At 34.6% G+C, this 26,625-nt stretch overlaps 1 protein-coding gene across 3 annotated transcripts in view; it reads left to right on the forward strand.

Moving 5' to 3' along the window:
* The window catches only part of astn1 (astrotactin 1), a 259,446-nt gene that overhangs the window by 113,610 nt on the left and 119,211 nt on the right, over positions 1-26,625 (forward strand). For all 3 annotated transcript variants that reach the window (XM_026205809.1, XM_026205810.1, XM_026205811.1), the window contains 3 exons: positions 2,168-2,305; positions 12,692-12,842; positions 25,021-25,187. In XM_026205809.1, coding sequence (XP_026061594.1) covers positions 2,168-2,305; positions 12,692-12,842; positions 25,021-25,187 — 456 coding nt within the window. The remainder of the gene's footprint in view (positions 1-2,167; positions 2,306-12,691; positions 12,843-25,020; positions 25,188-26,625) is intronic.

Genomic DNA, 26,625 nt, shown 5'->3' on the forward strand with positions numbered 1-26,625 from the left:
GTCCAACTCTCAATAACCTTGGCCAAAACAATAAAGAGTGTAACATAAACTGTTGCACCAACAAAATAATACATAGTTCAACATAAAATGTAAAGTCCACGCTAGCTGCTATATGTTTTGCGTTGAGGTGATACTTGAGGTTCGATCATGTGCTGCGTTGATAAGCGAACGCTAGTTGGTGCTCCAGTATAATCGGTCCGGCGAAACTCATCCAGTGAGAAACGTTCCGCGGTGCAAAAATAAGTTCTTAAATATGCGGGAATTTTTTTCTGTAACTAATTAATCTTAATTAACGCGTTATTTTTTGTGTAATTAATTAATCTCAATTAACGCGTTAAAGTCCCGGCCCTAATATATAATCTAGTTTCCGTCAAAATATGAAACTTTTTTGTCATTGATAATAAAAAGAAAATTTTCTTGCACACCAGATAATTATATGATTTCTGAAGGATCGTGTGACATTGAGGAATGACTTCTGAAAATTCAGATTTGCCTTCACAGGAATTAACATTTTAAAATATATAAAAATGTATAGTCATTTTAAATTATATAAAAAAAATTCACCTTATTACTTTTTACAATGTATGGCTATGTTTCGAATATGTTTACTTGCATTATTATTATTATTATTATTATTATTATTATTATTATTATTTATGTATTTATTTATTTATTTTAATAAATGCAGCCTTGGTGAGCGGAAATGCCTTTTTTCAGAATTGTTAAATGTAAAAAATCATATTGATCCTAAACTTTTGAACAATAGTGTACATAAATAGCAACAGCAGCAAAAATAAAGTCAGCAAATAGTAAAACAATACTCCTATGACAGTAACCATATAATTTATTCATGCCGCAATGCACACTGGGAGCTCATAAATCCTTAACAAATTAGCAAAATTGGTAATTATAAAGCGGTTTGCCTCAGTTAGCCCAGTTTGGACAACATTTGGATGAATAATGTCAGTGTAACAAGTGTTTTTTTTTTTTTTTTTTTTTTTTTTTTTTTTATAAAAGTGCATCATTCTGGAAAGCTAAAAGTGCTTCCAGTAATGTTATCAGGCAGTATTTTTGTTTGCGTAATGCATTTTATGCAAATAGAATTACTGGGGTGATTGTTTAGCTCATGTGCATGCAGCTTACTTGAGGTGCATGAGTGGAATAAAATGATAGTTGAGTTTACAGGGGGAAAGCAATGAAGGAATGGATCAGCGAGCGACTGAATCAATTAACCATTCAATTATACATTGGCTATTCTCCACAGAAAAAAAAAAAAAAAAAAGAAGAAGAAAACAAAATTAAATACTTTTGTCTTAGAGACTTTTTCCATTGCATGCAGTCCAAGCAATGCTGGACAAAACTGTGGTTATTGATTGAGTGTAATGACACCAAGTCAAAACCTCAGGATTTTAAAGTGAATTGAATGCAGTACAACAGCTAGCTTGTAGATGTGCCAGTTTTCAATTACTCCAACAAACTCTTTGGACCTTCTGTTTTGAGCATTATTTTACTATGCTCAGTTGCTTTGTTTTTGTAGTTCTCTATGGATATCCACCCACAAGTTGATCTTATCTGCCTGGACGTCTCTCAGCACTAAAACCAGGGGGTGGGGGGAGTTTTCAAGGTCAGATAAGCATTCCAGTAATGACTGAAGCTTTAAAATGTACTACCGTTCCAGAGTGAGGGTCCAACTGAAAAATGTGCTTACTTTTGATTTTGCAGGGAAGAAGAGCATCTATTTTTTCCATCAACAATCAGTCAAAACCTTTAGATGGATTTTTAGGAAAATTAATTACATACATGTGGGAGTCTCTCATGAGGATGTATGTTTTTTTTGTTGTTGTTATTTATTTTATTTTTTTTGTGTATATGAACAATAATGTGTATTTTTCAAATGTGATTCTCGTTGTTACACTTGACACCACTATTTTTAGATTCCTATCAATAATTTCAATTGAACCCTCATGGTTCCTGGAGAGATAAACTTTTAGTTTATTTATTTATTTATTTTTTTTCTAAATTGTAAAACTACTGTCATCCTAATGCCAACTGTCTTGTCTCACAATGCAGCCTGTAACAGACTGAATGATGTATTTTTTTATTTTTTATTTTTTGGTAACATGGTGAGAGGTTTCTGAAATATTCACTTTGCCTTTCTGTGTTTCAGATTCACGTACACACTTGGAGAAGGCATGTGGCTGCCACTTAGCAAAAGCTTTGTCATTCCTCCTGCTGAGCTGGCCATAAACCCCTCTGCCAAGTGCAAGACAGATATGACTGTCATGGAGGATGCAGTGGATGTCAGGTACTGTAGAAGATGACATTTTCAATCTTAGCTGGTTTCAGAGAAGAATAGCTGAGCATGATGACATGTTGAAATGCATTAGTTAATAGTCTGTAGGGCTGCCCTCGACTAAGGATTTTTTTGATCAACTAGTAGTCGTTCATTTGAAGCAATAGTCACATGTTTATTAATAACCATTTAAATCATTATAATTAGACTTCAATCGCATACATAGCATAATAAGAGCTCAAGTACATGCATAAAGCTTGCCACAGCACACTAGCATGAATATTTCTGGGAAAAACAGTAACCATTTTATCATACATGTTTTTATTAATCTTTGAAGTTCCAGGGTGTTTAGAACGTTTTAAATGGAATTGTACATAAATTTAGAATTTTTCCAAATCTTTAAATAAATCGTAAGAAACGCATGTTGCATAACATCAGTATCAACAACTGAATTTGATCCAAGCTATACAATCAAATTAAATTAAATTAAATTACGCATTGATTCTGGCCAAATTAAGGACGACAGTAAATCATTTGTTCTGCACCACAGTTAATATGCTGTATGATCATCAGTTCACATAACCTCTGTCTGTCTTCAAGTGTCTTTTTCTCAATGAATTTTAACCACTGTTAAAACTGCACTTTTCATGTAAAAATATGTGCTTTAAAGCTTATTTGAGAGAGTAACAGTAACCAAGGTGGGCAGAGCTTAGCAAAGGGTCACTTCTTCCTCTGTGGATGCTATTGACTGAATTCATTACTTAAATTAAGTTGAGCCGTATGTGTTTTTTCTCAATATTATTCCTTCATGCCATATTTCACAAGGAATGGTCATAGTCAATGATACATAAATGTGTTTTCTGCCAGACATTGCTAGAAAACACTCCCTCATTCTGGTTTCACAATATTTAAAGTAAATAAACTTTGCAAAAAAAAAAAAAAAAAAAATCAACTATACACTCCAGGAATCCATGCTTCCCCATGGTCATCAAGCCGTGACCCACTTACCATAGGGATGATGGCAGAGTGTATACATGATGTTAGTAATATATAATAGGCTATATTAATTGTGCAGTGTGAAATAATTTGTAACAGAACTTTGTAAGATCTCAATGAACATAGAGTGACAGCTTTTTAGTGGTTATTAAGAGTGCTCTTTGCAAGCTTTCTAGGCAATCCATTTAAAATGTAGAACTTTGTTTTTTAGCCACACACATTTTGCAAACTTTCAGGAATGAAATCTGCATATTTATGTGAGATTCTCTCTCGAAGTAGAAGTGTTTGATAGTTTGACAGGTGAAAATATGTGAAAATGTGTATTAAGACTAGAGCACCCTCATTAATTTCAGAAGCACCCTCAGTGATTATTTCTGCAGTCTGGTTGATACACTTTTATTGCATAACTATATGCAAAAACAACAAAATAGAATTTCAAATGAAATAATTTAATAAATGCACATTTACAATTTAAGCACTTAACTAGAATAAGTATTAATAAAATAAATAAACTTCCATTTAGTGAGAAAAGACTAAGCTTCACATGAATTAGAAAAAAAGAAAGAAAAAAAATAATCCTCTGGTCTTCAGTGATGTGAGAACAAAATTTGAGAGTATACATAATATCTGAGTGAGAGCAGTGTCAATTCATTAAAGAACAATATATATGTAAAAGCACACGTCCAGTTTTGTGTGAGTGAATGAAATCTTCTTGTGAGTGGAGATTCGTGCTAGCGCATTACATTGATCGCGTAATATTATGCGCCCTCGACATTGTCATTAAGATCACTCTATAGAAATCGCCAGGATCCGCCACCACCAGATGTAGTTAGAAATTTACTAAAAACAAAGCCTATGGCAAAACATCTGGTAGGGGGGCACCTGGGGTGGTCAGCCAAATTTCAGAGGGGCCGGTGCCAGCTCTGGCCAACACGTAGACCCGCCCCTGCTTCTGAATGAAAGAGACAATCGCTAATCGGTAAAGGCAGCACGTCACTGCAGCTGCCGTTAGAAGTTACGGTCGCTATAGAAACTGTAAGCACTCTGAGACTTGGGCTCAGGACTGCGCAGGTCTAGCCTAAAAAAACGCTATTTGAGCAAAAGAAAAAAACATTTATGACACAGTTATTGTCATATTTCATTGGTGATTTCAAATATAAAATTAGTATAAAGCATAGTGAACAGTTTTGGAAAATTTGACGTTTCCCTGTTCAAAGTGATAGGTACTGCACTTGCTTTTCCACAGAGTGACATGACTTGCCTTAAAGGGACTTTGGTTTGAGCCACCACAGTCGTTTAAACATATACAAAATGACACAAACATGGTATTTTTGGGTTATGAAAAGAAAAGAGTTGCCATGGTAAATATACAGTACTAACACAAGCTGTTAAAGGGGTCATATGATCAGTGTTGTGCAAGTTACTTCCAAACTGTAATACAGTATAGATTACTTATTACTGTTATTTAAATGTAATACTTTACCTTACAATATTACTGTCTCAGAATTGTAATACATTACATTACTCCTGTATTACTTTTGAGTTACCTTCACAAAAATAACTACAAGGTAGAACTTAAAATTCTAAAATGGCAAAATGTAATACAGAGCATTTTACATCCAGTAGAAGGCAATTTGATGTTCCATAATGACTGTGGGCTATCCAGGCTACTAACAATATAGCATATAATTGGCAAAGTGAAGGCTCAAGACAAGAAAAGGATGACAGACAAGATCACAAATGATTAAAGTCTGTTAAAAATATGGTAGAGGTAAAATTATTATCTGGCAATATCCGTGAATAGCTTGGGTGTATTAATATAAGACACAACATAAGTAAACTCTAATGCCATGACAAGATGCACATTTGTTTTACTATATTCTCAAGAGGTTCACAACACAAAACTGTCATGCACAAAGTGCACATGATGAACATAGCTTAGGCTGTGCTTTCTCAAGTATAAAGTGCAATTGGAGGACCAACCCCTTAGCCTCAGTCATTTTAGTCCACAGAATTGAACATATAGGCTAAACATAGCCTAACTGCTTACCACCTCGTGAATGTACAGTCGTCTTCTGCCATCTTCATTAGCCGCTTTTCCACTGGCAAGCGCGACTCGCGAGCACAGCAGGGGCAGAAATCATGCCTCGCGCCACTCCTGTAAAACCCGCCTTCACTGGACTATGTCACGCAATAACAAAGTTACACCAACAAGAGGGAGATTAATGAAATCTCACGGTCTCGCAAAGTGTTTTTTTTTTTTTTTTGTAGTAACGCACGCTTTGCTGAAAATGTACAGAGTAAAATATTACTGAAAATTAATTAGCAATGCCTTACACTACTGCGTTACAGGAAAAAGTAATAAATTACTGTAATGCATTACTTTTGTAACGCGTTACTCCCAACACTGCATATGATGTTGCTAAAAAGAAATATAAAAACATGTCTGCATTTGTAATCAGAGAAATGACAAACAACAAGCACAACTCTACTCTGCTCAAAACTCGGGTTTGAATCATCAACAGTTTAAATATGTAAACATACAGTCTGTGAGTCAGAACATAGTAGTCTACTCCCATGATTGGGAAACAGTCCTCCATAAAATGCATTGCACTCATATGAATACTACTAAATTCTAGTTGTGTCCTCTTTTTTGAAGGCCAGACAAAGTATATTCACTTTCACAATGAAACACACAAGTTGAGAAAAGCTGCTCTAGAAAACCTCTTGGCAACTGAGCATAACAAAGAAAAGATTACTGATCTAGGATGTCTTGGGTGTCTTTAAGTTGACTGGGAAATTACAGTAAATTACAGCAACATGCCTGTTCAGTTGTTCCAGACTTTAAAGTAGCCTCTGTGTTTTCAATGTCTGTAACTGCTAACGTAAGCCTAGTTAAAGGCTTTGTGAGTTAAATAAGGCTCTAAAACACTTGTCAAGTTCCAGTTGTGTCAGTTATGTTGTCCTGTACTTTTTAGTTCTTCAGAAATCCTGTTGAGATTCTTATTTTCAGTATTGAATATAATTGTGTAGCATCTATTGATGTAATTAAGCCACTAAACATGACATTATCATTTGATTATTATTGTGTTCCTGTGGCTCAGTGGTAGAGCACTGCCCAAAAGTTTGTGGGTTCAATTCCCTGGGAACACACATACCGATTAAAAAAAAAAAAAAAATGTGTAGCCTAAATGCACTGTAAGTCGTTTTTGTGTCTGGTAAATACATACATGTAAATGTAAAATGTAATGTTTGGGTGACACTTCTTGCAAGTTGTCAAATATGAGGATGATTTATTAGTAGATGATTCCACTGAGCCCCTTTATTGAACTGCAACTCGTTAAAATTTCCGACCAAACGAGGTGACTTGTATTTTTGTGTTTATTTATTTATTTTCGTAAACCCGCAAAATTGATGTGGCTTGACATTATCCAGACTTTGCAGGGGCTTTGAATGCATTGCCAAAGGGCACATGCTGATTTGATTAATTTGTTTTTAACCCAAAATTGATTAATCTTGTGATTAGTCTCTCACTGAATTATCATGGTAGCTGGTGCTTAAAGGAACTTTTAAATATTTCAGTGCTCAGGGCCTTAAAGGCAGTAAAATGGAAAAGTTACTTTTGGAAATTCAATTATAGATATGGTTTTGTTCATAAAGTTGGAAATAACCCATAAAACACGCTGCCGTTATCCTCAGAAAAAAATAAAATAAATCACTGTCTGATGTTAATTAGAAGAGACCTTGTTGTTAAAGTTGAATCTAGTTAGTAATTTCAGTCTTAACTTACTGTCCATAACACACACACACACACACACACACACACACTTGCATAATGTAATTGCATACATATATATTTTTTATATATATATATATATATTTGTTATTGTCTTTCCTTTCATTTATTTATTTATTTATTTTTTTGAAAGACATGTTCATGGAGGTGTTTATTTGTTATTTATACATAATATATGTGGCTAAAAAGTGAAATCTTACATTTTATTCCTTTGAATGGTCTTCTAAGTGTGTCCTACTGATCTCCCGCAGAGTGGCTAGCTTTGCAGGGTCCACCGTACAAAAATTTGGCAGGCCATGTGGTCCCCTGTCCCTGGGCTTGCTGAATATTGCCTCAGTTCCAAATGTTTTTCAGAGCACTGGAATATTTCGAAGTAACTCTTACCATGTTAATAAACATCACAGAGATAATGTACTGCCTGATCTTTAAAGGTACAGTTCACCCAAATATGAAAATGTCATCATTTACTTTCTTCTGCAGGATATATAAGAAGTATCCCTAACCCTATCTGGAGTAATATTAGATGAACTAATGAAAGTAATTGATTAAATCATTTTCATTTTTGTGTGAACTATCCCATTTAAGGACTATTTAATTGAGTCATATGTGTAAAACCCAAAGGGGTATCATTAACCCTAAAAAAAGAAAGGGCATTTACAACCTTAGAACCAACATTAATATGAGAATAATTTCGCTGACTAGAATTTATTGACTTGGCATAGGCTACTTGTGAAAGTAGAGGGAAATTCTGTATTTAAAGCATCATTACTTGCTCTGATGATCTTCGACCACTGTTAAAGCTGTAATTATTCCTTAGAGAATTAAATATTAGTATAATAACACGTTTTTATGATATTTTGAATGTCTGTGGACTGCAATTCCCCAAGCTAGCCAGAGTCTGCTTGTTTGGAACATTACCATAGCTGTCGACTTTGTACATCACACAGTAAATATTTGTTCATTTTAAGCACAGCAAACACATTTCACTACCGTTGTGCAACTGAACCAGTGCAGTGCTTTTACTCCCAGCAGCATAATCTGATCCAAGGAAAAGTAATCTTGGAACAACACAGAACAATCAGTTTAGAGAGAATATAGTGTAGAGTAGACTATGTATTGGTTTCCATAAAGGAGATGTTTAGAATGTCATTGGATTTATGTTTCAGAAGGATTGTTCACCAGGGTTCTGTGACCATAGGTGGTCTGCAGTAAGACCACAGGGGGCTGCCAAGTATTGTTTGAATAAAACAAAAACACAATATTAAATTCGACGGAAGCTAAAGTTCAGATGTTATGAATCAGTTTCAGTGTGTCTCCTAGATGTACAATGTATGTATTCATTTATTCAATGACACAACTGACACACTAATGTACTGTACAGTTGATGTAAAGTCCATCAACTGACAGAATATCACTCTGGCTAATTGTTTAGTTGCACCAATGGGTGTCAACATGCACATGCATTTTTATTTTTATTTTTTTTCATTCATCCAATTAAAAAAAATATTAGGGTAATGATTCACATCTATATTTTTTAACATGACCCAATAAAAATAAATAACAATATTTAATTAATATTAATATAATATACAAAATAAATCCTAAACAATATTTTCCATGTACTTTATTTTACAGTCCTTTTCCTCATGTACATACTATGTACTTATTATAGTAATTACAATAACTATGTAATAACTAGGTACTAACTTTGAACCTACCCCTAAACCTAACCCTACCCCATATAGTTACCTTGTGTTACCAGAACTTTCTTAGATAAATACACTGTAAGTACACTATAAGTACATGTTAGTACACGTACTGTAAAACAAAGTGCAACAAACTATTTTATAAAACCTGACACAAAGTATATTTTTTCTTGTTGAAGAAAGTCAGTTAATTGAAATTCAATTTTTGATCTTAACAAAAATATATAGATTTAAACAAAACAAATAGTCTCATTTAAGAAATACATTTTTTATAGTTTTCATAGACAATGAAGTTATTTATTTTTCATTGGCTAAAGTAAAAAAGATGTGAATCATTACTATATTTATTTTTTTAATTGGATGAATGAAAAAAATTATAATTTCCATGTTAAATATACATCAGTTTTTTTTTTATTTTTCCAATTTGTTAAACTAGAAAATTCAGAAAAAAACCTAACAAATAAAGGAACATTCATGCAGTTTTCTGTTTTATTTTAATTCAATTCCAAATGTTAATTTAAAAGCACAACAAAACTTTTTTTTTTTTTCTCAGAATCACAACAACGGCATTAAAACTACACGGTTTTATTTCCTCTCTGAGTTCACAATATTGGCAGTACTGAATTTAAGGTGCTAACTCAGCATTTACAAGGTTGAGCATTACCTGCTGAATAAAATATATAGTGCTTTTCAAACACTTAGCCCAGGTGCAGGGCATAAAACAGTCTGAAAAAAAATTGGAGAAATTTGAAAAAAATACAGAAGGCCTGAGATCGGTTGGTTTATCCATTACAAAGTTTTCTTCCAAGATGATTCCAACTCTAGATGGGTTAGATGTGGACTTGCTTGATCAACACTGAGAATTCTTACTGGAATCTGTCTTGGCAGCTGCATCCTAACAGAGAAAAAAACAGATCGATAAAGACATTATCAAGTCAGTTAGATAATGTTGTTGTCAGATACTCAAGATCATATATGCTGCTTTCACACCGTGTTCTACTTAGAGCTGTTCATGTCCTTGGACCGAGAACTGTGCGTTTCTATGGCAACACTATCAATGCCTAAATTAATCTGTCGCAGTCAGGTACAGTGGTCATGTGGTACAAATAGAAGCTCTCAGAAAATTCCCAAATTAAAGTTGGTAATTATGAGTTCTACAAGGACATTCATAATTTTTTCAAGTTTTCAAATCTTGTAATTATGGCAAATACATCATGGGATGAATGCACTTACATACATACCTGGTGTACTGTAAAAATGAGTGGTAATGTGGGTTATGTCAAGCTTGCCATTGACAATTTATCTGTGAAGAGCAAAAATGTTAACCTTTATAGGGGCATCTGACTTAAGGGTTTCCATTTAATTGTGCAGATTGCCTGTCAATAAAGTGATCCTCTTCAGAACAGGTCCCATTTAACCCACGTGACATACAGCTGATCTGGAGTTTTGCTGTGAGGTGGCATACTGTAAGTGTCCATTTTAGAGCATAAAGTAATTTAAATGTATGGGAACGACGACATTGTTCCGTTCTTGTATAACTTCCATGTTTGAAAATAGAGACAGGGTTATACAGACAGGGCTTAGCTTAAGACAGGACTAGGCCTTGGTTAAATTAGGATATTTAAATTACTTCTATAAAAATGCCTTAAGCACTTTACTGGTGTGCATCCTGAGACACGACAATGGCACCGACATATTTTAAGATGTGTCAGAACAAGATATTTTCAGTTAAGATAGCTTGAAAATGCATTTAAGCCTGAGACTGGCCTGCGAACCTGGGGGATAATAATAATAATAACTCTATACATTTATATAGCGCTTTTCTAGGCACTCAAAGCGCTTTAGTCAGGGGGAGTCTCCTCTTCCACCACCAGTGTGCAGCATCCACCTGGATGATGCAACGGCAGCCATATTGCTCCAGAACACCCACCACACACCAGCTTACTGGTGGAGAGGAGACAGTGACAATGTTTATGTAGCATTAGCTGTGGTCTCTTTTCACAGTTTTGAGTGCCATACTTACACTTTCAAAGCATCTCTTCCATTTCTTCTTCCTTCTGAAGCAAGATAGTCAATAAGAAGGCTCTGAACCTAGATAGAACAGAAGTATATGCATCCGTTTTTGTATTTATACTGTTAATTAATTTAAACTTAATCTTTCAAATAACAGCCATGTCTATTAAATGTGGTCGTTACATTATTGCACTCACCACATTAGCGCCACCATCATCTCAATCGCAACTGCTGTATGAGTAAAATTATCTTACACTCCTCATTGATTCATTTAATGTAATGTTTCATTAGTAACATTGAAACATTTACTATAGAAACAAATGAATCATTGAATTATTCACTCAACCAATTCATTTAAAATTATTGATTTATTTAGGCAAAGCAGCTCTGCTCTGACTTTGGAACTATTTTTGTTGGTGGAGGAAAAACGGACAAAGCAATATTGTGTTTAAAATGTTATATCCTCAATATTATCTTCTTGTTTATTGAGCTGTTATACAAAAGTAAAATTAACCTGTTATTATGATTATTATTATTATTATGCAAAGCTGACTCCATCGTCTCCAGTTACACTGAAGGTTTTAGGACTATATCAAAGATAATGACTGATTAGTTTATTAGCTTTTGATTAAAAAGTATTATGTATCACATTTGTCACAGAGTGAATCTTCTATTACTTGGATGGCCTTCTTTATTACAGTCTTAAATGAAGGTTCATTTTAATTACTTCTTGCTGCTGTTGAAAAGAACAGGCTACACATTTCAGTCTCTAGTCTGAAAATGCTTGCTTTGTATTTGGAGTTAAGCTACTAATTAGATATTCCACAGACTTTCTGTTCTAAGCCCTGCCAATTGAGATACTTTGTTCACAGAGGTAGATTTGTCTCAATTTGTTCAAAGTGCCCTCATTACCGTGGAACGGGAGTCATTATATATTCTTCCTTATTACGATAACATCTTCCCTTAACGACCATAACATCATGGCTTTAAAAGGTCTGCTTTCTCTTGTATTACTAGTATATTGCTAAGATTGGTGAGAGAGGAAACCTGACAATATTTTCTTGTCTTTTTTTTATGTTTTCAGGACATGCCTAAATGCATGATCTTAAAGTATAGCTTCTAATTCCTTTTTTTCCTCTGTCTTTCGGTTTCTCTTTTTATATTCATGCATGCACTTCGATTGTCATTTGCATATTTTTTTAAACACTGACAGACGTGTATCCACTTGGCTTTAAGACAGGATTCATCGGCCACTTCATGACAGAAAAATAGGAAAAAACTAAACTCGGAACGTAAAGGCAGTATTTCTGTCTTGAAGCCGAAATCACAGTAGCAGAACTATGAATCCATTTATCACAGCACTCCACTTCTCCAGCAGCCTGGTGATTTCACACTCTTAAAATATATTAGACAATAAAAGGTCACTGGTTTGCTCCTACATCATGACCACTGCCCATTCATGTTTCATAGTAATGATAAATATTTGGATGTTTCTAGTGCTCTTGAAAGGGGAAAAAATAAATAAATATAACCCAATACAATTTTCCAGCCACACAGCTAAAACCAAGGGCAGAGCAATGGAGTTCATCTGTTAAAGGTTTAGCCATCAGTGCTGTTGTTTACTTTTGCAGCTTTGCAAAGCTTTTCCTTTTAACTGGATTTATGGTAGTGTAGAGAAGACACAATAGACACTTTCAGCTTTACATTACTTGCCTCTTTGATATCCAGATCCTGACATTTTTATGTATTGGATAGAGTGAATATAATATAATAAACAAACAGATTATACTCACATATTGTCCTAATGACAGCTAAAGATGCTAGAGGTTGTTTGCATTACTGACCTGCCATTACTAACTGAGTTTTCTTTGCGTCATTGTTCATCAGGGAGGAGCTGATGATTTCTTCATCCTTTGACAGTCTGGAAGTGCTGCTCGACTCTTTTGGCCCAGTGCGCGACTGCTCCAAAGACAATGGAGGCTGCAGCCGAAATTTCCGTTGCATCTCTGATCGCAAATTGGACTCCACTGGCTGTGTGGTGAGTTGTCAATTTCTGTCTTATTTTTAGGATTATGAATAAAATAATAATAATAATAATAATAATAAAAACAAATTAAACAAACGTATAGAGCAGTAAAAATTTTAGAAAATCCCCCAAATGAAGAGAATTCATTTATTAATTCAATGTTGTATTATTATTATTTTTTTTAGTAATTTTCCTAAGACTTTAGAAGAATTACATATTTTTATTATTGGTCTGACAGATCAATTTTTTTTTTACTTGCCTTGTTATCTCTGGATTGATGCAGACTTCTCTGTTTAATGGTATACATACTAAGATAGATTCAAAACAGAGATTAAAAAAGCCATTTTGATGCCTGTATCGCCATTAACTTTACAATGTTTATACCAATTTGAAAAGAGAACAAACTCTTGTTCTCAATTTCAAAAAAAGAAGAAAAAAAAAAGAAAAGAAAAGGCATTTACTTTTATAAGTTAAGGGCTTCCTTGTCTACCGAAGGAGTTTATGTTTATGTCAAAAATAGTATTAGTTTCTTCCATTTCTTTTTTCGTTTACGTCACACTCACTCTCTCGTCCTCACTTGTGGCTGTTAAGCAGCCATGAAATGAGCCAGGGGCTCTGATTTCACTCACCATCTGGCTGAGGTACGCTTAAAGTGTTTGATTTCTCAGTCTGGCATGCGCCGTGATTAGTGTGTTTGGCTGGCCCTGCTGATGGGAAGATTGTTTCAGCCAGGGTTTATGAAAAGTGCTGTGTCTCATCCAGGGCCGTAGCTGGGGTTTGCAGGGGCCCAGAGCAGGTTGTACCACTAGGCCCTGTTTGAAAGTCTATTTCTATTTATTTATTTATGCTGTTTACACAATTATTATGTGTCCAGGGACAAAACCCGAATAATCAAATGTAAAATAGCACTGCATAGTCTTTATTGTAAAAATTAAATATACAGTCAAACTTAAAATTTATTCAGACACCTTCAACATTTCTCGCATTATCACAGTTTATTTGCTATAATTTAGAAAATGGTAATAAAATATGACAAGAACTCAGAGTTAAACTGTGTCATAACAAATTCATCTTGATAATGTCAGATAACTTTGATAGAAAGGTACAGTATGTAATGTGTTACAATCAACCAACAATTCAGACAATCGTTCGTATGACAATATTTACGCAGCTATCGATACTTTGTTGACTAATTACCAGGCAATGCTTATTTTTGTTCAGTCTGTGGTCTAAAAAGGTCGCATTACCAATAAAAGAAAAAACACTTAAGTCAAAGTGTCTGGATGATTTTTGGTCCCTTTTTTGTTATTATTATTATTTTACTGTTAGTCCACTGTATGAAGTATCTGGTGTCTGAATAATTCTTGGTTTGACTGTGGATTAATTCTTGTTAAAACTACAAAGTAATTCCGTCAAGAACAGAATGAATTGTTTTTTGTTTTTTTTTATTTTGGGCTAACATTAAGGACACCGGGAGGAGCTAGGAAATTAGGCGTGGTCACTTTAAGAGGCAAATAATCTATTATAATGATACACATCCAATTTCTTTCTCCACTGCATACTTTTACTTTAGACATAACCGGCAGTTTTTTTCAAGGAAAATCTCCAAGACGGGTATTTTTACATAATTTTGTATGTATTTATAATTACAAGAGCAAGAAGAGGCCAATTTCGGGGTTCAATACACGGCTCAAACACGGTGCATGAGTACTCTGTCGAGTTCTTCCGTGTCTTGTGTTTGAATGATTTTAACTCTTTTGAATGTTTAATCTGTTAGGCCCTAAAAACATGTGAAAATGATACACTTTTGTAATGATGCGCAACCCGTTTACTGTCTTAAGTGTCCTTTAGCATCAGTTGGTTGAGATTGCCGGGGGCCGTGGGCCTCCATAATCATCACCACCTTTCACTCCACTAGCGACGGCACTGGTCTCATCCATCTTTCTGACACTCACTTCATTCATGATCTCATGCTCATGGTTATAAACATGTGAATCAGGGTTTGTGCAGGTACATGTCGAACATGAGCCTTATTAGATATCTGTTCCTGTCTATTTTTGACTGTATTTTCTGAATACTGAGTGACAATGGGTGCCATGTTTCATTCTGTTTGTCTTGTGTTTTTTTTTTTTTTTTTTTTTTACCAACTTAACAGTTCTTTCAATTAGTGAAAGACTTGTTATTCTACTTTTTAGTGTGCAGATGATGTGCAGTGTTAAAACCCTGACTGAATATATGTATATATTTTAAATAAACCAAACAAACTGCAGCTGAACTTGACAGTCAGTGGTCTCCATGCTTTTTTGTATTCAGTGTGGAAAAATCATAGGAGCAAAATCAGGGTTGCCAGATCAAAAAGGGTTACAGTGTAGTGCACTGCTGACTAGCATACAATGATAATTTTAAAGGTAACAAAGTTATGTGTTATTTTCAATCTGATGTAATTTTTTTATTTTGTCCTAAAGAATACATCTCTTACTAATGTGAATGTATTTGTATGTTTATTTTATGCAAATATAAAATGAATCATATTTGTAGATATTTAAAAAGTAGGTTGCACAGTAATTTAATGAGTTTCTGTGTCTTGTTATAATCATTAGAGGCTAAAGAAAATAAATTGTAAAGACAAGGGCGATGTAGCTGCAAAATCAAAGGAATTACATTAGCATGTTTTCTTATAAAATTTGCAAGCATGCATTAAAGCCAAAACATAATTTGGGTGGGGTTTTCATAGGTCAGTGTAGATTGACATGAATTGATGAGGGGGAGGAGTCACGAAATGATCGACAGATGAGGACATTGCACCACTAAATTCTGCTGAGTCTTCTTTCTTACTTGTATTTGCATACTGAATTGTGATTGATTGATCTCTTCTGTCATCTCTATTTTCATATATTATTTTGCTTCCTTGCGAGCACTTATATTTCCTTCAAGTAAAGCTGGACGGACAGCAGCAAACCTGCTGTTAATGAAACAGATGTTTTGGCCTTCTCAATATTTTACAGAAATTTGAACTCTAATTTCATCCTGCTCTTCTTAATCATATCATACCCTTCTGTTAAGCCCGTAGCTTGATGTTTTGTAATTAAAAGATGACTATAAAAATGCTGCTTCAGTCTGTCCCATCATAAGAGCTCAGAATGGGCCCCCCAGAGGGCCTCACCCCTCCCCCTCCCAATCAATTAACACCTTGTCTGAGGACAGCAGTGCCACTGCTGCTTCTGTGTTTTAATATTGCAGTCTGCATGAGCAGACTCGTTCCGATCTGCTCTGTCTAGCTGATGTATGGCACTCCTGGGGAGAGGAACAGTGCACTAGTTTGGAAATACTCTGATAATCGCTAAATGATGATGTGATTAATTAGTTCCTTTCCCTCCAGCACACTAGGTGTTGAGTGCTTTTGTGGGACACAGAGGGGTGCCCGTCGTCCATCCAGCAGTCCATGTGAAAAACAAATTGGCTCCTCTCTAGATCTAAGTGAGCCAGCCAGGCATGTTCAACAGAGACTTTATGATGTTGCTGACAGATGCTGGTACAGTAGCTGTCTCTATGTGAATGAACTATGTGAATGTATGTGTTAGTAGTATATAATATCAGAATAGCAATGCCGGTTAAATGCAAAACTCTGCATGAATAATTATTTTTAAATTAGATTGAAAATCTACCATTATTATTTCTTCCCACCAATTATTTTACATATGTATTTTTAGATAAATAAATAAATAAAGACATTCAGTACTGTACTGTACATTTCAAAACAGTTAATATATATATACTCCATTAACTACAACTTTTGCGTAAATAAACTACTAATTTGGTGATTATTAATAGTTAGTAGTACTAATAAACAGCCAGTATGTTATTGATAGGCATGCATAATGAGCATAATAGTTAATGGGAATTGGTCCCTATACTAAAGTGTTACCATATATACAGAGAGAATGATAGCATCGTTAATATTTAAAATAATAATTATTAGTGGTAGTAGTAATATTTTACAAAATATTACACCGATTTTACTATTAATTTTACTATGAATTATATTAATAATATATTACTGTTTGCTATTATTTCAAATGTTTGAAATTATCCTAGTTAAGGAGGTGGGGTGCATTTTCAGATTGTGTATGAAATAAAATAAAAAAGTATTTCAAAAGTGTTTCAGTATATATATATATATATATATATATATGTATGTATGTATGTATGTATGTATGTATGTATGTATGTATATATATATATATATATATATATATATATATGTATGTATGTATGTATGTATGTATGTATGTATGTATATATATATATATATATATAAAAGTATTACAGTATAACCCCACTGCTGAGAGCAAGTTTAAGTTGAGGTCATCCACTAGAGTTAGAGTTCTCTGTTTCTTACTGATGCATTCCATCTCTCTTTGACAGCCAGCTCACAATCTCCCCAAAAGCTGTTCTGTCTCCTATCATGTTCTGGCTGTTAAGCACTTCTGAGTTCCTAGTCAATACTTGGCAAAGGTCTCCTGAGTGCAAACTCGGTGGGAGTGATCCAGATGCGCAGCAGGAAGGAAACACCAGGTTTTTTTTTTTTTTTTTTTTTTTTTCTTCTTTTTCTTTTCCTCCTAGGATCAAAAGGTGGGTTTAAAGTACTGTATCCATCTATGTGACTAAATGCTATAGAGGGACAATTAAGGCCAACAGGAGTACTTGGCCATGTTAATATAGAAAGCTACAGTCCCTAAAGCAAGATTTCTAATATGACTGTAAAATTCAGGCTCACCATTGGCATATTTAATCCCAAGAAATTTCTATTTCTAAACTTACCACAAAGGCAACGTTAACTTTGTCATTAATTAAATGTAGTGTCATTAGTACAAATAATTGTTGCTGTAGTTTTGGCTCTTTGAAAATTGGTTTGGTTTAAACTTCTGAAATTTAATTTAAGCTTGGTAATTACACTGATTTGCTGATTGCTTTGTTTTAACAGTCAGCATGCAGTGCACAACTTTTAGGCATATCAATAATGTAAATATGTTGTTTTATTATCACGGTGATTTTTTTTTTTTTTTTTGCATATTCTATCAATGGACTTTTGGAAAGTATGCCAGCAACTTTGATCCCTCGTGATTTTCTGCATAGTGTCAAGAAACAAAGCATATCAGTCTTCCACACTGGCACAATTCAGCCCATAATGTTGAATTGAATTCTCTCTCCCTCTCTCTCTCTCTCTCTCTCTCTCTCTCTCTCTCTCTTTCTGTGTGTGTGTGTGTGTGTGAGATCAGTTGTTTCTATAGGAACTGTTCATGTTAGATTTCAGCCTTACGAATACATGTATGTCTGTATTATATATATATATAATCAACAATATGTCTATGGTTTCATGTTTAGAACTCTATTACAGCTGTTTTTATCAGATCTTTTATCTTGATTCAACTGATTTTTATGTATTTATTTAATTTTATTGTAATTTTTGGGGGGTCTCTCTCTGTCTCTCTCTCTCTCTCTCTCTCTCTCTCTCTCTCTCTCTATATATATATATATATATATATATATATATTAGGGCTGTCAAATGATTAAATTTTTTAATCAAATTAATCAGAATTTTCAGTGGATTAATCATGATTAATCACTATTTGCAACTACACCTGAATCCTAACCATTTTTTTTCTGAAATGCATACCAAAAGATAAATAACAGGACACAGATACATAATTTTCATGTATTGATTCATCAATATGTGGTTCTTTTTTTCTGAATTTCAAAAGTTTAAAATTTACTTAGATCAAATTTACCTGAGCACTATATCAAACCATGCCATTTAACTACAGAAAGTGTAAGAGTTTTAGGTGAACCATTGGTTAAATATAGCCACATATCTATGAAATTATGCATAGAAAAACTCGAAAGAATGACCTCAGAAACACAAACATGCGCCACAATCACATAAGCAGCACTCTGGGCACTCTTGTTTTTGGGAGGTGTTCATTTGCTCTGCCACAATACTTTAGGATCGATATTTTCACGTTCTGAAGGCTTCAAGTGCCAGTAAAACCAAGTAAAAATGCATATGCTTTTCCAAACAGCTGTAATTTTCGCTGCATTGCATGTAGGCGTTCTGCGCATGCGCAGTGTGAAACACAGGACGCTATAACACAGTGATCCTCAAATCTGGCTCGCGAGATCCACTTTCCTGCGAAGTTTAGCTCTAACCCTAATCAAACACGCATGAGTTTGCTAATCAGTGTCTTTAGGATCATAAGTAAATCACAGGCAGGTGTGTTTAATTGGAGTCTGCGCTAAACTCTGCATGAAACTCGCGAGCCAGATTTGAGGATCACTGCTATAACAGGAAGAAGAAGCTCCAGCGTATCAACTACCAAAGTCGTCTCTGTTTATCGAGCTTGGCATGAATGTATTTGAGAGTAAATGGGGTAAAACCTTAAGCTTCTTCTGTGTTTTTGTTGCGGCGCTCGCCGCAGTTTTTTACTATCTTGAGAATTCAGAGATCGACGAGACTTTCCTAACCTGAATAATTTGTCACACTGCGCATGCGTGAAATGCGTTAAAAAATTTGACGTAATTAACGACAACCAACTAATTAACGCCGTTAACGCGCTATTTTTGACAGCCCTAATATATATATATATATATATATATATATATATATATATATATATATATATATATATATATATATATATATATATATATATATATATATATATATATATATATACAGGGTTGCACATAATTGGTTCGCAGGGTCCACATGAGCGATCAAAATAAGAAATGCGCTGTGTAAATTAGTTCAGAGCATGCATTTGCTTAATGATATGGTTGTCATCTGTTAATTACTATTTTAAATCCACAAACTGTACTGTATAAGATCTCTATTCAAACTTAAGGCATAAATCTTTATGATCTTTATCTAAACATCTAAATGTAAATTCAGGCTACCTGCTAACGTTTTCGAAGCAATGCAAAACTGTGACATTTAATTTACTGAAACTCTACAATCATCAGCACTAAACCCGAAAGTGCATATACTTACTTGTCAGCAACCCGCCAAAATAAAAGCTCGCTGAATTTAAGTTTGAAAAAAATAAATACAAATAATAATAATAATAATAAAGGTTCAAATTAAATAAATTATAAAAATAATAAGAAATATTATTTTTAAGTTTACTATAAAATAATTGTATTTGTATTTAATACTCCCTTTTTATTTTTAAATAAAATAGTATTATCACCCTTTATTATTTAGTTAATTATCAAGTAAAATACAATAATATAATCACTTTTATTAATTAATTTTTTTAAATAATATTTGATGGGTCACACCATGTAACAACGTGTGAGGACCAAACCAAATCTCAAAGTTTTCATATGATATGTGAATATGTGTGAATATATATACACACAAAATGTAATAAGTGTTCCATCTTCTTTGTTCTCTCCCTTTTTTCTTGGTTTTTCGACTTGCATAGCTTATCCGACAGTCTGAAAAGGATTTGTTCCTATATGACAAAATCACATGGGCAATTCTCTTAAGCTTTGGAAAGTGGTGGCACTAGATCCCCATTTGGAAATGAGATTAAAAGGCTCAGTAGATCAGGGCTTTTTCAGTTTATCTTGAATTTAAAACCTTCATGACTTCTCTGGCATCATTAACTGTCTCACCATGTCCTCTGTACTACAAAGTGCTTTTCAATCAAGGATGCTTTGAGCTCAGATAGAAGACTGCAATAATATTGAACGTTGGCTGAGGAATTGCATTATTCACTGTGAGAAAATGCTGATTTAAAAAAAAAATATATATTTATTTAATGTATTATTATTATTATTATTATTATTATTATTATTATTATTATTATTATTATTATTGTTATTGTTGTTGTTGTTGTTGTTGTTGCATTGGTCAATCTATGTTCCAGCTGTTTTCATGTACATGCTGCTCGGTACCTAATTGTCTTGCAGTGCATTTTAAATAATTATTTCCTCACACTAATGCTTTGACTCGTCCATTCTTTTTTAAATCTGTGATCGCAAAGAAAACATTGGAATAGAAGGCAGAATCAATCACCATTAATATGTATTTGACCTCAGCTGGCACTGAGGCATTTCACATTTTACCACATTAAAAAGGTTGTTGAAGAAAATTTACATATGTACAAACATGTCGTGGCATGGCTTTTATATGCAGTGAAGTGTAAATGAAAGTTTGTCATTTGGCAAAATATTATTTTAAATGTTTTTAAATATTGATGTAAAATAAAAGAAGATTTATATATTTACATTATTTTATATACAATGTCTAAATATATCTTTTATTCAGAATATGTATTTTCAATGTCCAAAATAATGTATTTTGTTGCCGCTAGACAAAAAAAAAGAAATATATATATATATGTATAATCAGTGGTGGGCCGGTATCGGCGTTAACATGCTGCATTAACGTGAGACTATTATCGGGCGATAAAAAAAAGTATAGCCGTTAATCTATTCTCAAAGTTGGTTTGGGAGCTGGGTCTATACTAAGCAAGCTATGATGACTTTCACCTTAATATTTTATATAACCGCCTGGCTGAGGCCAGCCTAAAAAGATGCTCAGGACAGTTGACGGACCACTGCTGCGCATCGTCATGAAAGCTTATCTTTTTTACGTATTTTTAAGCCTTACCGCTTGTCGATTTAAACATTAAAGCATCCAAAAACAAGACGCAGAAAAGCTGAACAGAGTAGCTGGTTACTCGTGCGGTGTGTTCGGTGCTCACGAGAGAGAGAGAGCCGCGTATCACGGACAGCGACACTGAACCGAGGTCTCTTCTGCGAAGTCCCTCCTGCACCTGAACAAATCGCAGTTTGAACAAAAAAAAGATGTGAAAGAGCCAATTTCATTACTCGCGGTGTTTTGGTGTTCAGGGCTCAAGCAGAGAAAGGCGTCTCAAAACACATGAACATCTAATTTGCGTATTTTTGCTCTTGTGCCGACAAATACATACAAAATATCCACCTTGGAAATTATGCTTGAAAAAAACTGTCAGTTATTTCTTATGTGAAAGTAAACAGTTGAGGAAAGAAATGGCATGTGTATTATATTGGATGCGTTCATCGTCTCTTAAAGTGACTGCGCCTAATTTAGCAACTGGCTGCTGTAATGTTAATCCAAGAGAATGCTACTTTGTAGTTTTAACAGTCAAACAAAAAATTATCCAGACACCAGATATAAATACATATAAATACATAAATACATTGAAGACGATCCAGTGCTATTTTACATTAGATTTTTTGGTTTCTGTACCTTTTCACCTACAAACTTGTGTATATATATATATATATATATATATATATATATATATATATATATATATATATATATATATATATATATACACACACACACACACACACACACATATTATATATATATATATATATATATATATATATATATATATATATATATATATATATATATATATATATATATAATATAGTATTTATTTTATATAAGTGATTGTGTACAACAACAAAAAGACTATACTGAAATCCCTAATACAGTTAATATTTCTGACTTTACAAGTGATTAAACACAATTTAAAATATAACACAACTTATTGTTTATATTTTTCTTGTCTGTAAAGCTTATAAGCAAAAAAAATATAATAAATGAAATACTGAATTATTATTCATAAAAAGTATGTGTATATATATATATATATATATAAAATGAAAATAAAATGTTGCTTTCTGTCTAGCAACCCACTCCTTTCCTCAATAATGTCCTCTGTTCAGCTGATCAAACTGGGACTTTGTGATTTAAGGAATCTGCTACAGATGAGTTAAGAGACTTGGTGCCCTGCACTCTCTGCATTGCTGGTAATAAATCAGGTGTCTTGTCAGCTGTAGCTAACTGACAAAATCAATATGGATGCATCCAGGGACAAGATGTGCTACTAAGATGCATTACCAACATCTGGGCTTTGATTCCCAATACGAATGAGGTCAAGTGAAAAGGTGGCGGTCAGAAAATGTGTGTTTTACACCTAACCTGCCACTGGAGAAACTGAGGAAACGAGATGGTGAAGTGTACTGTATATCATGCTGTGATGGACTTATTTGTAATTTCCTTTTATTTTATTTTTTAACTCTCAGGACCTTTTATTAATATTAATATTAGCAATTTAATTATAAGATGGGGAAAAAATAGTATTTAGTTTCATTTTGTTAAGAAGCTATACAATTTTACTCTTTCTTAATGCATTTTATTATAAAAGCTGCTTAATGCTTGAATCAACACCCACAGAGGTAGAAAATTATGCCCTTTCAACATCTCATTTGAATGATTTTTGAATAGAGAATGACTAATTGTAGAGAAGCCGGTTCTTTTGTAAGAATTTAACTCAAAATACTGGAGAAATTCAATTGTTTTGCCTTCTCGTTACAAAATATGGATTCCTAGGAAGCATCTCTGAACAGTTGCAGGCATGTTTCCTGCAACTATCTTGAATCTTCAGTATGGCCACCTGCAGCAAGAAAGATGACATGAAGCTTATAACTTATGTTGAGAAGGAACATTTTATCCCATTTTCCATTTATCCTTAGCTTGGGGATAAGACAGAGAAAAACATGCATGGACTTGAGAAGGTAGTGTAACTGTTAGGGGATGTTGTTTTTAAGGGAGACTTATTATGCCACTTTTTACAAAATGTAATATAAGTCTCAGATGTCCTTAGAATCTGTCTGTGAAGTTTTAGCTCAAAATACCCCACAGATAATTTATTATATCATTTTGAAAATGCCTATTTGATTGGAAGCAGAAACGTTATTTTTGTGCATGTCTTTTTAAATGCAAATTAGCTGTTTCTCCCCACCCCCTTTTCCAGAATAGGGCTGTGCTTTTACAGCTCAAAAAAACAAAAACAAAAACCCTGTTTAGTTTTGATTATCATGTCTATAGCGCTGAAATCAAGCTTTTTAATCCATATTAATTTAAACTTCTGATATACAGTTTTCTGAGTGCACACATCCGAAGTGAGCACAGAAAGTGGCTGCCACACAGTATGTGAGTCCTAAACTAAGTTCTCTTTTCCGTCACCCAGTTTTTTTGCGTTCCCTTGTGGTTTCTAGTTTCTTGTTTCATGTTTGTTTTGTTTCTGGACTGTTTTCACGGTTTTGACCTCTTGCCTGTTTGGATTCTGAATTTTGGATTACCCAATAAACACACTGCATTTGGATCTCTCGTTCCTGTGATCCATCGTTACACAAGTCAAGTCAAGTCATCTTTATTTATATAGCGCTTTAAACAAAAAGGATTGCGTCAAAGCAACTGAACAACATTAATTAGGAAAACAATGTGTCAATAATGCAAAATGACAGTTAAAGGCAGTTCATCATTGAATTCAGTGATGTCATTATCTCAGTTCAGTTTAAATAGTATCTGTGCAATCATTTGCAATCAAGTCAACGATAGAGTTGTAAATGAATTGACCTCAAATGAGCAAGCCAGGGGCGGACAGCGGCAAGGAAGCAAAACTCCATGGGTGACAGAATGGAGAAAAAACCTTGGGAGGAACCAGGCTCAGTTGGGGGGGGGGGGGGGCAGTTTTCCTCTGACCAGACAAAACCAGCAGTTCAATTCCAGGCTGCAGCAAAGTCAGATTGGCAGAAGAATCATCTGTTTCCTGTGGTCTTGTCCCAGTGATCGTCTGAGACAAGTTCTTTACAGGGGATCTGTATCTGGGGATCTAGTTGTCCTGGTCTCCCCTTTCGTTCAGGGCTTTAGAGGTCCTTTCTAGGTGCTGATCCACCATCAATGTGGATGATTGAGTGATGAAAGTTTTAGACCAGCCTGCAATGTGTCCTCTCACAACCTCAGATTGGCTCTTTTTTTCCTTTGTTAATGTAAACTGGGGGTTCTACTGTATATTACATATATTACATTACCGGAAGCAATCAACTAAACATTCAGGGCCATTTATATTCCTTTTTTAAAATAATACTACTAGCAAAAACAAGATTTCAAATCTTAAGCAAATCTTAACACACAAAAGTACAACATACTCTAACACATACATCAGCAGCTTATTTATTATTACATACTGAAATTGCCACATACCAAAGAAAAAAATGATATTATGACAGATCAGAGAATGTATAAAAGTAATTTTTACTTATTAATATTTTCCCCTAGTGTCCTCCTGGTTTGAGCCCGATGAAGGATGGCACTGGTTGCTATGACCATCACATTGGCATTGACTGCTCTGACGGCTTTAATGGGGGCTGTGAACAGCTGTGCCTTCAGCAGCTGGCACCTCTAGAGGAGGACCCTACTCTCTACAACATCCTGATGTTCTGCGGGTGAGTTTACACACTCTCTACACACATACAGACTGTATCATAACTAGATCTTAACAGGGCTTTCTCAACTATGTTTTTTCTTTCATGCTTTTTTAAAACAGCAGGATATGTGCTGGTATTTACACCTGATATTTTTGACGACTGAATTTCTGCTGTTTTTCTGTTGAATAATGTTCAGAAATTCACAGTAAGTACATTATGGTTAGTTCAGCTGATTATTTATGCAATTCACAGCACCTCACACTCTTTTTTCTTTTCTTTTTTTTATCTTTCTTAGTCTATGGTGGCAGTTTGTGTTTGAGTGTGAAGTGCCACACTTTTTACCTGTTCACACATTTCAGTCTATATGTTTATTTAAATTGAGCGTGAACATGGCTTCAAATTAAAAACTGGCAAACTTGGTCTTTGTAAAACATGCGAATGTAATCACACATTTACCAGTCAAATTTTTCTAGGTAAGATATGCAAGCTGAAACTGTAGCTTGCCCCGCTAAAAAAGGACTTGCTGATTCTCAAGTTTGGGGTCAGTACGATTTTCGAAGTCTCTTATACTGACCAATGCTATTTATTTAATCAAAGATACAGCAAAACTGAAATATAAAATGTTATTATAACTGTAATATAAAATATAATTATAATTTAAAAGACATCTCAGTTACGTATGGTAACCCTCGTTCCCTGAAGGAGGGAATGGAGATGCCATGTCTGTGACCGATGAAAAATGTAAGTAGACCAATCTACTTCGAGTGTAAACTGAACGAGCCAATGCACAATGCTGCTGATCACAGTGTGAGTATAAGAAAGCAGCAGGTGTAATGCATACCAGGTTTTCGCTGAGGAGCCAAGCCAGAGACCCGGCAGCTCAGCGGAAGTACAGCAACCATGGCGACGGGACGTCCCTTTCAGTCGGTGACCGACGCAAAATGTGATCCCTACCAAAGCGCCATGGATGCTGCCCCTTCCAGTGCCCTGTGTGAGCTGCCTGCACCCCTATTAGGTGTAGGCCGGTGCTCGGATACAAGTAGTTCCACTCACCATTATCAAAGCACTACCTCACTGGCTGAGATTGGATAACACTGGGAAAACGTACCCGTTCCACTTGGAACTGGGAGGCTGTGGAAGCCCCATCCTTCCTGAGGTAGGTCTCGGGAGCAAATACACATATAGCATCCGTTCAGGTGTATATAGAGAAATCTGAGGTGATTAAAACCCTCTTGGGAAGGCAGGAGTCTGCTGGAGAAACACGGGCTCTAAGGGTATACTGTGGACTATACACATACAAGTACCGCTTAGGTCTCAATATGGAACCCAGCCTTCCATGGTTCTCATGGATTCATCATGAAGGCCCGGCACCGGACATTCCACTGCATCCAGCTGCCTAGGGTGATGGAGGATCCCCACAGGGTCTACAGTATGGACACTCTGGAGCAGTTTAAGC

Source organism: Carassius auratus, chromosome 27, assembly GCF_003368295.1.
Source record: "Carassius auratus strain Wakin chromosome 27, ASM336829v1, whole genome shotgun sequence".
Lineage (NCBI taxonomy): Eukaryota > Metazoa > Chordata > Actinopteri > Cypriniformes > Cyprinidae > Carassius > Carassius auratus.